Genomic DNA, 13806 nt, shown 5'->3' with positions numbered 1-13806 from the left:
TTGAAAGATTATATCTCTATCTCTGCTTATACATGCATGCGGTCTGGCATTTATGCCATTAATAAATGTACAATAACAGACGGATGTTTGGGTTATTTTCAGCATTTGGCTGACCATCATGGCATGAGTAACTATTAGGAACAGCCTTTCCAAATTCAACTATTTAGAAGTTTCTGAAAAGCTGAAAGCTCAGAAAAAAGGTACCTTATACGTAACGTTTACCTCTTACGTACAAATGAGGCGTTATGAAGCTCTCAGCTTGTGTCCCTTTACCAAACCAGCAGAGCACTGTGAGCATCTTCTGTTCAACACATTTTATTCTCGAGGGAGTGAATGTAGTTCAAATGTTTTGATATGGCATCATTACTAGACTGTGTTTTCTTTGGAATATTGTGTGATCAAAGTAACCTGCATCAGTCACTATTTGACAAATTTGCAACAATAAACGAGTATGACTTATGCAAAACAACTTTGACTCAGTAATTGTGATTTATCAAAACACACACACAGATGCATACATATATTTAAATATATATATTTACACAAACATAAGGAGGTTTACCTGACGTGTCTTGTAGGGCTTTGACTTCGAACTTCGTGATTCGAATATAATTCGAATATCCAAAAAATAAATCAAAATTCGAACGAATATTAGGCAGCCCTTAATATTCGAACCTGTTATGGGCAGGCCAAGAGGGAGAACCCATTCAGTCTATTCATAATATTGTAATGACCACGGAAGAGGCAGTGAATGAAGTATTGATTAGACAGCGATTTATTAGAAACATAATAAACCATTGGAACACGCAAGACCGGTAACCATAGCAACGCCTGTAAACAAACCTTGCAAAGCAGGGCTGAATCCGAATACTCATACTTATAGTATGCATTTTGTAGTACGCCACAAATATAGCGCGTCCGAATGCTCAGTGTGCATTGTGTAGTACGGAAAACGTTTCCGAATGCGTACTACCGCCACAGTATACAAAGGTAGGTCACTACGTTACCAGACTACGAGTCTGGTAACGAACGAAGAAGAGATGGCTGACCCGACACTACCACCGGCCTGGACACTACCAACAGCGGCTTAGAAAGACGTCATAGAAAGCGGCGAAAAAAAGAGACATTAAAAAGAGTAAAAGAGTAAAGTAAGTAATTAAGTAAAAAGAGACATTTTTAATTTAATAGCAACGATGACAAGACGGAAAACAGGTAACTTATCAAGGTAATTTTGCCGGTGTAAGTGCCATATTGGCTCGGCTACCAGATCGGCTCGGGGTCCGTCGTCTGCTGGTTACGTTCCACAATATCATTGGCTGTACGCTTGAATGGGCGTAGGCTACATTGTGATTGGCTGCTAAGGGACAGTTGTGATTGGCTGTTTTGTGCTGTAGCTCTGGCTGTCGTCATAGCAACCACAGCGAGCACATGTGTGAGCGCGAGTAGGTCTGTCTAGTTCACGGACGGCTTATCTTAACAGCCAAGATGATTCCGAGGGATGTTTTGTTTTTAGAAGAAAACTATCCATACAGATAGGTTGGGAATGGTAAATGTTCAAAATGAAAGATCATTACAGGCTCTTTAATTTAAGCCATAAAAGACCTTATTGCTGTAGATAGCGTATTGTGTGACGTAATCAGCAGACGACGGACCCCGAGCCGATCTGGTAGCCGAGCCAATATGGTACTTACACCGGCATCTGAGGGGAGACACGTCATCTCCAAACATCCGGTGGAGTTACGGCGGTGTTCGGAAGAGTTCAGAGGCGTTCTACGCATAGCTGTAGACCGTTCTAGGCGTTCTACGCATAGCTGTAGACCGCACTACACTGTCAAGTGTAGTACGGTCAAGTAGTAGACACTGAACATAAGTATTCGGATTCAGCCCAGGTATTACTGAAGGCATTTAATGGTCAAAATATTATTAATAAATATTCGAATATATTCGAATACTAATATTAACAAACAAACGAACTTCGAATATGATTTTTGGCCAAAAGTCAAAGCCCTAGTGTCTTGTGTCTCGAATCTCTCGCCAAATCAACACAACAGAAACCAGAATACTTCTGATTGAGCCTAGTTTCAGCCAGGAAACGGATTGTTGGATTTCAGGGTTCCTCCTGCTATCTTCTCAACTCCTCCTGCTATCTCACAACCGTTTGAATTAGTAAGAATTCTGAGAAGTTAACAAAATGGGCTACAATGATCAATACTTGAAAATAAAAGTTTAGTTGGCAGAAGCTGTTAAGAATGAATGCAGTAAGATTATAGCACCTCCAGGTACACTGGATGTATACACTCTTCCTCTGAAAGCCCAGTCATGAATGTAGAGGGATGCAAGCGCTTCATATTTGGAAAAGACTGCTCAACGGAACCGCCCCATCATGGTTCTAGGAGCCACTGTGGCGGGGAAGTCCACCCTGGTCAACAGGATGATCAACCTGTTCCCTGTAAAAAACAAACCATGGGTTGCTAAAGAACTAAAAAATGTCATAAAGAAGAAGAAAACCATTTTTTATACAGGGAACAGCCAGGAAAAGAAAGAAATGACCAGGGTAGTAGGAAATGAGATAAGAAAAGCTAAAATAATGTATAAGGATAAGCATGGGCGTCAGTTTGGTTTGAAATGTGCTGGGGACAGAGACGCATTCGGAAGTGCATTTTCAGAAGTGCTGGGTACAACAATGCACTCTTTTTTCTTTCTTTAGTGCTTAATAAATACATTTGATTGAATTGATTAGCACTTTACAGACCCATACAATGGATAGGGCGTTTAGTAGGGTCCTTCACAGTTGCAACTCTACCCATAAAAAGCTACAGTCAGTGTTCAATTACGCTGATTTAACTTTGAGCATTTCCTATTATGGCTACTGTGTAAAATGCTGTTTAGAATTAATGTTAGTATCAAGAAAAGAAAGACCCACCGGTGGGGGGAGATCTTATGTTTTATTTAAGTTTTTGTTATAATGCACACGTTCATTTTGCAGAAAATGTACAACAGCGCCCCCTGGGGTCACACTTTTCGGTGGGTCACAGAATTCGGTGTAACACCGGTAATGAAAGTTTCTGAAAGACGGCATACCCATGTAGCTCATTACTAAGGAATAAAATGTATACAAAATCTGTCTGGCACGTTTTATGAAGAAAACGTTTCTAAAAAGCATCGGACATATGACCCACTATGTTCTGCTCCATGGGCCCTATTTTAACGGTCTGAAACGCAAGTGGAAAGCGCAAAGCGCAATTAGCTTTGTGGGCGGTTCTACGGCGCTATCGCTATTTTACAGGCGGATAAATGACACTTGCATCGCGGCGCAAGTGTCAAAAGGGTTGGTCTGAAGCAGCCTAATTACCCGTAGGTGTGGTTTGGGCGTAACGTCCAACAAACCAATGAGAGTGCCAGCTCCCATCCCCTTTAAGAGCCATGAGCGCATTTGAATCGGACGAGTTGATATTTTGACAGCGCGTCTGCAGTCTCCGATGAGACAGATGCACATGAATTTCAAACTGCAAATGGCTCAGTTTATTGCCAAATAATATGGCCTAATTCACACATGGAATAAGGGGTTTTCTTCCACAACTTCAGAAATACTGAGTCCTCAAATAAATTTTGCCAAAGAAAACGTAAATAATATAACATATGATATGCGGTAACTGATCTATTTACTGAAATATGCAATACATTATAAACATTGTTTCTTATTAGCATTGTATGCTATCCTAATATGCATGTGTCTCCGCGGTAATAGACATTGCCATTGATTGTATTATGCGTTACGTGTTTAGTTTGCGTGTGTTTAAACAGAGCACACACGCGCGCCCGCATTCATTCATTCTTTTTAACACTCACTCGCGGTAAAACAATGTTTTTCACGATCAAATACTCATCAATCCTAAAAGTTATGGGCATGTAGGCCTATACGATGTCTGTGTCAAGAAAATATGTGTTTGCTGTACGGTGTTTGCAGATGCATTGATTTAAAAGTACAACTTATTACCGCTGCATCAGCTGTTCTTTCCCAAATAATTTACCAAGAATGTGCGGCTAGGTAGATGAGAGAAGCAAAGTGTATGCGCGAGGTGCACAAGCAATCCGTATGCATCGCATGCGCATGTAGGCTATGCATCCGCCCTTAAAATAGCATCTGAACAACGCGCCACTGACTTTAAACCAGGTATTTCCTGGTCAGTAGCGCAATGGTATTCAGCAACGGCAAAATAGCGTTTGCGCCAGAACACGCCTCCTCCTTCCGCCGAACCGTCCCTTGGGGCGCATGATCAATCCCTAATTTACCGGCGAGTGGCGCTGGTGGGAAAAGAACGCTCTGCGCCAGTTGTAAACTAGCAACGACACATGCACCAGTGACTAAGTCACTTGCGCCGGATGCAAGATAGGGCCCCATGTGTCCAATGTTGACAACGTGACATGACATGGCTAAGCAAACAACATAAACAAGAGGAGCTAGGAAAGGAAATTAACTGCGTGTTTACGTTCAGAAGGGCCAAACGTGTGGCTACACACAGCACTAGAAAAGTTTTCAAGATTGAAAAAAAAATATTTGTTGCACAGCAGAACGCTGTATCACGTCATGAGCTGGCTGTTCTCAATTCACAACACGCATTCCATCAAAACTAGCCTACATCAGGCATTCACAATTATTCCTCTTTCTTCCGCGGTTGGGGCGTCACAGGCCTTTCGCAGGCCTTCGTCCCCCTAAGTTCAGACGTCCGTAAGGGACCCGGTGAAGAATTCAAGCAAAGCAAGAATGACCAAAGGTCACTTTGAGTCAACAAGAGACTGACTCCACCGACTATCAATTGCAAGTTAAAACAGCCGACCACTTGAGTGCAAAAAACACAAAAGACCTCGCCACAGCACCAGCAAATCCTAAGCAATAAATACAGCGTCTTAACTTTATTTGTGTGGCAGTGGTCTGCAGATGCATCCCGTGGTGTAGCCTACCACATCTATTTAGTTAAACAGGTTATCGTTCTGATACTGTCCACGGTACTAGCAACCTGCTCTGGTGCTTTTTACCTATGTATTCAGGCTAACATGACTTGATTCTCTGATGCCTCATCATCCCAGCCAAAAAGTATTGGTTTTATTAGTAATGGCAACTTCCAAAATCGAAAAAAATAACTTCACACAGTGTGTCTTTTTCCAATGTTTTTGTTATCATTCGTAGCGTTGATCAGCAGCGAAATAGTTCGCCAAAGTCGTTGAGCATTCCACTGCATTGAGAAGAGCCATATAATAAGTAAGGGATAATGTATAGAACTTCGCCGGTCATTATCGGGAAAAGAAGCCCCGACAGGGCGAACAGGACACCGGCGCGCAGCGAAGGTGTGCTTACTCCTGAAGGGGCTTATTTTCCCGATAATGACCGGCGAAGTTCTATACATTATCCCGCTTATTACACGGCTGCTTGCCAAAACGAAAAAATAACTTCACATGGTGTGGCTTGTTACAATTTATTTGTTACTAGCATTCGTAGTGCTGATCAGTGAGTTGGTGGTGGTTAGTGAGGTCCCCCCTTCACTTTAGGCGTCTTTGAGTGTTATTAATTATTATTATTCTTCATGTTTAACCTCTGTTTTCCTTTTATTCCTAGTCTGTTTTACATAGTTTTGAATGATGACTATATGCTCTGTAAGGTGACCTTGGGTGTCTTGAAAGGCGCCTCTAAATTAAATGTATTATTATTATTATTATTATTATTATTATTATTATTATTATTATTATTATTATTATTATTCGCTTTGTAGCCTACTCCCAAAGCGAGAGCTGTGTTCGTGTTCTCGGCAGCCAGTCAGTTTCGTTCTCAGTGGGTGCTGGTCTCCGCCAGGGCTGCGCCGTGTCACCAATCCTGTTTGTGATCAACCCAGTCTCACCAAAATGCGTACAGATCGCACGGTTTGACACTTTCAAAATGCGTGCAGTACATACGCCAAATGACCTTTTCGCGTGCATATGATACGAAAAACCCAGCATTAACTAATGTGGAGGGCGGATGCGTACACATACCACGCATCACTTTATACCCATACCGACGTCACCAGCGAGGCATGCTGCATTCAACTATACTCAGAATTCGGGCATTTCCGTCTCCCGATAAGGAAAAGTACAATAAAATGGTTGTTAAAGTCTGAAATTCGGTAGTAGGCCTACGTCACAGCCACAATTTGACACCGTTAAACTGGCAAGAAAAAAATATTTTCAAGTCTGTATGGTGAGTCGCGGCTGAGCCTCACATAATGCAGTCTATTGGGTTGGGACTACCGGTACCTGGCAACGGTAACTTGCTGTACCCCTAACGTTTACGTTATTTGGATGAGAAAGGAGATGTATGAGGATTGATTTACATCATACACTGGTTGCTCTCAGCGCTACGGCAATTAATCTGAGGTTCAGAAAATAGCAATAAAAACATCCGTCCGCTGTAGGTCCATATTTTCCCAAGCAGGTGCACTGGAACACAGTCAGGTACAGATCTCGGAACTACAGAAGTCGGAAATTCCCGAGTTCCAAGTACAATTGAATGCAGCATCAATCCATTCAACGCTGAATATCGGCAAGGAAAAGGTAAGGTGAAACGACCGCCGCATCACCGGTAATATATGCTACCTATTTTACCTTGCGTGATCACTTGTCTTAATTACAGCGGGCGTGTTTGAATTGATTTCAGAAGTGTTTGCATTACGATATTGTAACGGTGGGCTGCTTTTTTGCTTAGCCTGGCTGTAGGCCTACCCAAACCCTTTCCCCATTGACATAAACCTACACTTATTAGTAGGGCCTACTATATCCAGTACTGTTGCAGTTTAAAGTCTGTTTTATGCAACTGTATGACATCGTGGTCTCCTTGTTTCATGTTATAAACTACACATTAACAATCCCGCAGTTGGTGACTTGGGCTGACGCCAGATCAGTTTAGGAGTATACTGCTCACATACATTCACTGTTCAAGCCGATCTGAGATCAGCTAAAATATTTGGCGGTGGTTTATTTTAGCAAGACATTACTAGTTGCACGCAGATGCACTTATGTGTTGGATCAAGGCTACATACACAGTGAAATTAATGTAGTTGGCCGACTTTTAGAAAGCAATTGTCTCAATAATTTAATGATTTTTGTTATTTTCTTTGTATAGTACAGAAAATGCCAGGGTCAACGATGAGACAGTGCCCCCATTGCATGGAGAAATGCAACTGTGGGAATAAAAGATGCACCAAGGTACATAATGTACTGTAGTCATATATACTGTCTGTTTTGTCTGACAATAAAAGTAGAGTTTGGAGAGTGGACATTAGGTTCATCATACCAAATACTCAGTTTTGTTGCACCTTCAATTTTCTTTATTATTTTAATTCTTATTATGTTATTTAAGAACATTTTACTTCCCACATGATGGGAGACTATCTGTTGCAATTGGATGTTAGACTTTTGGCTTGTTTAAATAACACCCTGTTACAAAGGTCTATTAAAGAAAAGTAAATAGTTCTGTTGCAATAATGAATGCAAATTATTCGATTATCCATGTTTTGCATTATCATTCAATTCCGTTCAACATCTCCTCAAAAGCAGGCAATATTGCATTATGTATCTAGACAGCCAATGGGAATTCTTATATTTCATTCAAATGTTATAGATATGGATAGTTTTAGTGAGTCCTATGGTTCTGTTTGTTGGATGTCCTAACTTGCTGTCTAGCACCCTGCCTATAATATTATCATTCCGCCGGGATAAAGCTTATAACCTGTTAGTCATTTTTGTCATACTATGCTTTTTTTTGCTTCTCTCTCTTATTCAGTGTGGCAAGCTTTTGGAGCTGAAGTCGAGGCAGACTGCCTGGATGAAAGGCTTCAGAGCCAGGGCTAAGGAATGGGCGGAGAAAACAAAAAAGTCCCGCAACCAGGCAAAAGTGGTCGATCACACAGCCCTGATGGTAATAACAATTTTGTGTTTGTCTTTTAAAAAAATGTTATTTACATTGTACAGGGAAGCATTGACTATGGCAGTTTCATGCAATGGTGTGTCATGATGCAATCAACCCAAATGCATTTCCAATTTTTCAGACCATAAGGAGCTAGTCTATGTATAAATAGTAAAATATCTCACAGAATTCGATCCTGCCTACTTTACAACTCCATTCAAAATAAAATGAATAACTGGCAGCTGCCATTGTCATTAAGCTTTCGGTGTGAACCCACAGTTCCAAGTTTTCTGTGGTCTTCTTTCACAACGTAGAACTTCACACTGAAGTCATGCTGCTATAGTGACTGACGCTATGCTATATTCCTGTCTGTTCCAAAATAAACATCAACTCACGCTTGACCAGTGAAATGCTTTTAATATAATGCTACAGCTGTAGCAAATGTTCAGTTTGCATCTTCAGTATCTTCACACTAGATCCGTGGAAATCTTTCTAAGCTAATATTCATATATTTGTTTTAAGATGGAGAAAATTAAGGCTCTGGGGTACTTTCCCTTACTTATGTGGGGAAAGTACACGCCAAGGACCAACAAATGGTCTGCTCAGCTGCAGTGCCCATATGAGCTGCCACCAATGGCACATGCAGTCATGGAGAGGATCATTTGCCTTTTTGAAGGCATGCTTGAAGGTATGACAAAATAGCAATACATGTATGCCTCTAATAAGATATACATTTCAGTACAGACCCTGACCCCTTGTTTACGCACATTTAAACCATGGACTACATCCCAAATGTTTTGATTGGTTGTTGTTTTTTCAAAGCATGGCAGCCTGAAAATGACAAAATGGGGCAGCAAGAGAGGACAGAAGATGACCAGAGAGAACAGGGAGAGGGAGGTGAAGTAGTAGGGACGGAGGAGAGGAGGGATGAGGCAGAGATGGAGACAGAGGTAGAGAGAGGAACACTGACAGAAACGAGAGATGAGACGGAGGGAGAGCAAGAAGAGTCTGAAGTGATGGAGAAAGGAGAGATGGAGATAGAGGGGGAGATAGAAACCATGACAGACACGAGAGATGAGAAAGAGGGAGAGCAAGAAGAGTCTGAAGTGACGGAGAAAGGAGAGATGGAGAAGACAGATGATGTAGAAATCGAAAAGAAAAGGGATGCAGAAAAACCGATGTTTAAGAAGAAGAGTAGGGCAGCAAATGGGTAAGTGACAATGTAAATTAGAAGATGCTGAGCAATAAGGGCAATCTTGACCTACTAGAATATGAAATACAGAATGGCAACAAAAGTCTCAGTGTACAGCAGCAGCACACCACACTCACAAGCAAGATGAGTTGATCTTTATCTACTTTTTCTTACAACTTGTAGTTATTTGCATGGCAGTGGTTTGGCACTCGGAGTGCCTTATACTGGCTTGCAAGGAAAGCAACACACACCTCTATTACAATGTACACATTTTTTGTGTCTCTATACAGGAATCCAGCTGTCAAAATTTTGGCTAAGGCAAACAGAAAGACGAACAAGGAAGATGGTATGAATAAAAAAAATCGAAATCCTTAACTAATCCCATCCATACTACCACACCCTAGCAAAGATCTTTAGGTTCTGCAGGCGCTAGTGTGGTAAAACACTCCTGCTATGGCCCAAAGGGTAGCTTAAATCAACAACTGAAAGCTCCTCGTAGCCACTTTAAAGTGTAAAGGCAAGATTCACAAAGGAAGGAATGTATTATTATGACTAGATATCATTTCAATATAATTTAGAGCTCACTGTTTTTAGGAGAGAGAAAGAGAGTGTGAAACAAGATATTACCATAAATCTCCCCAAGCAATCCTTTTTTGGATTCGCCCCTTACATTTCAAATAGGAATAATGACAGCCTTTTCTGTCTCCTGGATACATTTATCACTTACAGTTGCAATTCAAGGTTGTCCCTCTGTGAGTCTATAGTTTAGTAAAAGGGCAATACAACAATATAATACAGGTAAGCCCCAAGTGATTATAAAATGTACTCTGGTGATTCTCACCTCCTTTGTGTATTTTGTTGTACTACTGTTATATTTGTTAATTTTTCCTTACAGATTGCCCGTTTCACAGGCTAGAAATCTACCCTGTCAAATGTGTAGTGAAGACACGTGAAAGAAAGGTAAGTAGGATGTGAGAACATTCCAGTTGAACTGTTGGTGCAGGAATTTAACAATAAAAGAAAAAACAATGTTATGGTGATAGTATTGTGAGGGTTCTGGAGTGGTAATTTTGTGTGTGTGTGTGTGTGTGTGTGTGTGTGTGTGTGTGTGTGTGTGTGTGTGTGTGTGTGTGTGTGTGTGTGTGTGTGTGTGTGTGTGTGTGTCTTATTTATACCCTCTCCCCAAGGGCTGCAAAAGAGGTACTTGTCCATTGGCTCCCATGCCCCTCATGGTAACTTCAATTTAATTGTTTATCTGATGTGTTTTTCTTAAAGAGACAGTTAGACCGAGTTAGGTAGCTTGTCAAATTAAAAATAAATAGGAGCTATTTCAGTTTAGGTTGGAAGCCCCTGCTACTGCTACTCAATTACGATGGTCTGAAGAATCTCCACGTTGTGTGAGAGATTTCACTTTTTAGTGAGGTTAAGCTATGGATGACTGAGCCATAATTGGTAGGCCACATTTTGATTTACTTAGGGTTAAAGAGTCCCCTAGAAAAACAGTAATCACACTTTTCTATTCAATAGGTAGGGATCTATCTGCTTGACTCACAGTAGATTTAGATTGGAAATATGAGGTATGATTAAATATTGTAGATGAAACAAACAAAAAAATGTAAGTGCAAAATTATGAAGACTGTCATTTGAAATGGGAATTCCAGGATTACATGGTACTGATAACCCCATTTTTTTTCCCACCATAACTCAGAACATATTGTAGGATTGCAATATTTAAAAAAATAAAAATACCAGGATTTAGTATAGTAAATGATGAAAGTATCCTTAAAAATGACATGTTTTGGAAATTGAAAACTGAAATACTCTTTTCTTTTGTGGTTTGTTTCAGCCAAAAGACCTGGTCCCCATCTTGGGAACCCCAAGATAATGTAACCATGGCCCTGTCATAAGGACACGGTCATTTATTGAACAAGTTAAAAATATAATAATAGGTAAGTGGTTTTATGTATAATTCGTATAGCTTTTTTTGCAGGATGAATGTGGATGTGTTTTTGTTTTGTGTGTGTTCCCCCATATCTCCACACATTAGGTTATGTAAGGTAAGTATGAAGGAGCAGTACGATGTATACAGGGAGATTTTATTCTGTAGGTCTTTGGTTATATTTAGTATTGCTATTGATTCAGATATTTTCCGACTTAGATTCAATGTGAGCATGTTTTCATCAAACCAGATCTTCATCCTGTTCAATTCTTTTTCCAAAGTATCCAGAAGCTGTTCCAAGTTGTCTCCACAGCAGAGTAAATTTGTGTCAGATTGTTGTTAATAAAAAGTATTTGTTTATAAATCTCTGTTTCATAATTTGCTCATTATGGCTAGGTGTCAATGACCACACTCTAATCATGACAGTGTCTAATCATCTAATTATAATCCTGTTTATATATGTTCACCGTCTGCTTTTAAGGGTTTATCTTCGTTGAAATATTGTCAGTTGTTTATTGGCAATATGGACACTGAAATCAATGAAAACGTTGGACACAAAATACATTTTTTAATAACTGAAAGTATGATGTATTTTTTAAGATAATGTTTCATTGATGTATTTCTCCATTAAATGTTGTTTTTTATTATACTTAGTGTTTATGTTAACATTTTTAGCGAGAAATGTGCATTTTACTTCGCTCGGTGAATGTGAAGGATGTTTGGTTTGGTAGTTATGACGAAGAATATTTCAGATCTCGACAGGAAAACATGGTTTGTTATGATTTGTGTGATTTATTTAATAACAAGTGCGGTTTTTAACACTGAGTTTTTCATTAGGTCTACCCGCAGCTGGTCTTATCTCTGTGTTGAAGGCTGAACCTCGACCTGGGCCAGACCGATACAACCAGGTGCGTTCACGTCATTGTAGGCTATTGTAAAGAATAGACCACCTCACAACTGCTTTGATTAAACCTTTATTGACCTGCTACAGCACCAGAGTAAAACAGTTATATGTATTTAGGTTAACATTAGTTTTGGAACATTGCATTGCATTGTTTCACACACACACACACACACACACACACACACACACACACACACACACACACACACACACACACACACACACACACACACACACACACACACACACACACACACACACATATGGCAAGCCGAGTGTGCCACAATTCGACTTCAATTAAACGCGTTCTGAAACGCCAGCACGCGTGCCCAGAACGCGTTTTGGTTTTCCAGAACGCGTTCCGGCGTTTCAGCGCGCGCGCCCAGAACGCGTTCCGGCGTTTCAGCGCGCGCGCCCAGAACGCGTTCTGGCATTTCAGCGCGCGCGCCAAGAACGCGTTCCTATGGCAAGCCGAGTGTGCCACAATTCGACTTCAATTAAAGGCGTTCTGAAACGCCAGCACGCGTGCCCAGAACGCGTTTTGGTTTTCCAGAACGCGTTCCGGCGTTTCAGCGCGCGCGCCCAGAACGCGTTCCGGCGTTTCAGCGCGCGCGCCCAGCGTTTCAGCGCGCGCGCCAAGAACGCATTCCGGCATTTCCGCGCGCGCGCTCAGAACGCATATTAGCATATTAACAGCACGCGTGCTGTTAATATGCTAATGCGCTCCTCCCCTCAATTTTCTCAGCCAATAGATTTGAGCCGTTTTCCCCAAATCATATGCTAGGGCAAACACACAGACAACATCAGTCGAGACCAGTGGGGTGTTCCACAAAGCCGGTTTTATCACATAACCGGGTAAGTTAACCCAGGGTTTGCTGTAACCCTAGGTTTTCCGTTCCAAAAGGATCACGGTATGTTAGTTGCTATAGCAACATATGCTCTGAATCAAACCTGGTCGGACCAGGTTTTGCGCAGGTTAAGTTTGAAACATAACCCGGTTTTGGGTATTTCAACCGGCGTTCACCGCAGATTTCATGTGTTCACAATGGCATGCCCTTTTGATGAGTGAACTGCTGATATCAGAGCGCAAATTATACGTGCAATCCACCGGGAGCGATTGATAAGACCACGGCTCGACATCTTGGCATATTGGATGACTTTTTGCTGGAGTGGAGAGATATAGATTCTCGCGCAAATCTTTAATATATTTAAATAGCCTTGCATAGCCAACACTACCAATCGAGGACCTGGCCTCAGTTCACTCCAGACTATTTGCGTAGCCCTCCGTTTTTTTCAAATGGTAGTTTTATCTAGGCTATAATGCTGGAGATGCTGAGCACATCACAGTCGTTTCAGATGACCCATCCAAGATTTGTATCGGCCTCCTATCATACAAAGAGCAATATTGTCTGAGTAGGCCTACTATGCCGAGAGGCATTTACAACATAAAGTATAAAATAGTCCTAACGGACTTGCATCCACTGGAGAATGTTCGATCGTAGCCGGCGGCTTCATTACAAGCACTGATCCATCTTGATCTGTGAAGTTGATGAATTGTCACTTTTAGGTTTTCTACCCAGTTACCAAAAAAAGAAACATTTGGAATAGGCCTAGTATGCGCTGTGGCAAGCACACGGTTTGCATGTGTTACTTCGAAGGCAAAAAAAATCTAAAATACAAGAAAACACAAAAACCTACATTCAACCAGTGTGTATGGCCCATGACTCTCTGAGGTGGTAGGTACCTCCAGGTAGGCTACCCCCTCCATGCCAGGGCGCCCTGAATTTATGTTTATTAACAGCTCCTCCACCGGGGTCAAGACAATTTGAGGGCCA

The 13806-nt window shown here is 41.2% G+C and overlaps 4 protein-coding genes across 6 annotated transcripts in view; 2 read left to right on the top strand and 2 right to left on the bottom strand.

Annotated features, from left to right (window-relative positions):
• slc39a6 (solute carrier family 39 member 6) overlaps positions 1-13806 on the bottom strand; it is a 583352-nt gene that overhangs the window by 349581 nt on the left and 219965 nt on the right. The gene's annotated exons all lie outside the window — the stretch shown is intronic.
• The window catches only part of LOC132462545 (uncharacterized), a 570484-nt gene that overhangs the window by 358806 nt on the left and 197872 nt on the right, over positions 1-13806 (top strand). For 2 of the 3 annotated variants that reach the window (XM_060058102.1, XM_060058105.1), the window contains one exon: positions 11905-11975. The exons of the other annotated variant lie outside the window; for it this stretch is intronic. In XM_060058102.1, the coding sequence (XP_059914085.1) occupies positions 11905-11975 (71 nt within the window). Of the gene's footprint in view, positions 1-11904; positions 11976-13806 lie in introns of those variants that run through there. 3 annotated transcript variants of the gene reach the window in all.
• LOC132462551 (uncharacterized) overlaps positions 1-13806 on the bottom strand; it is a 109877-nt gene that overhangs the window by 77890 nt on the left and 18181 nt on the right.
• LOC132462548 (stonustoxin subunit alpha-like) overlaps positions 1-13806 on the top strand; it is a 28789-nt gene that overhangs the window by 9354 nt on the left and 5629 nt on the right. The gene's annotated exons all lie outside the window — the stretch shown is intronic.

Source organism: Gadus macrocephalus, chromosome 8, assembly GCF_031168955.1.
Source record: "Gadus macrocephalus chromosome 8, ASM3116895v1".
NCBI lineage: Eukaryota > Metazoa > Chordata > Actinopteri > Gadiformes > Gadidae > Gadus > Gadus macrocephalus.
This window is presented reverse-complemented; position numbering and strand designations above follow the sequence as displayed.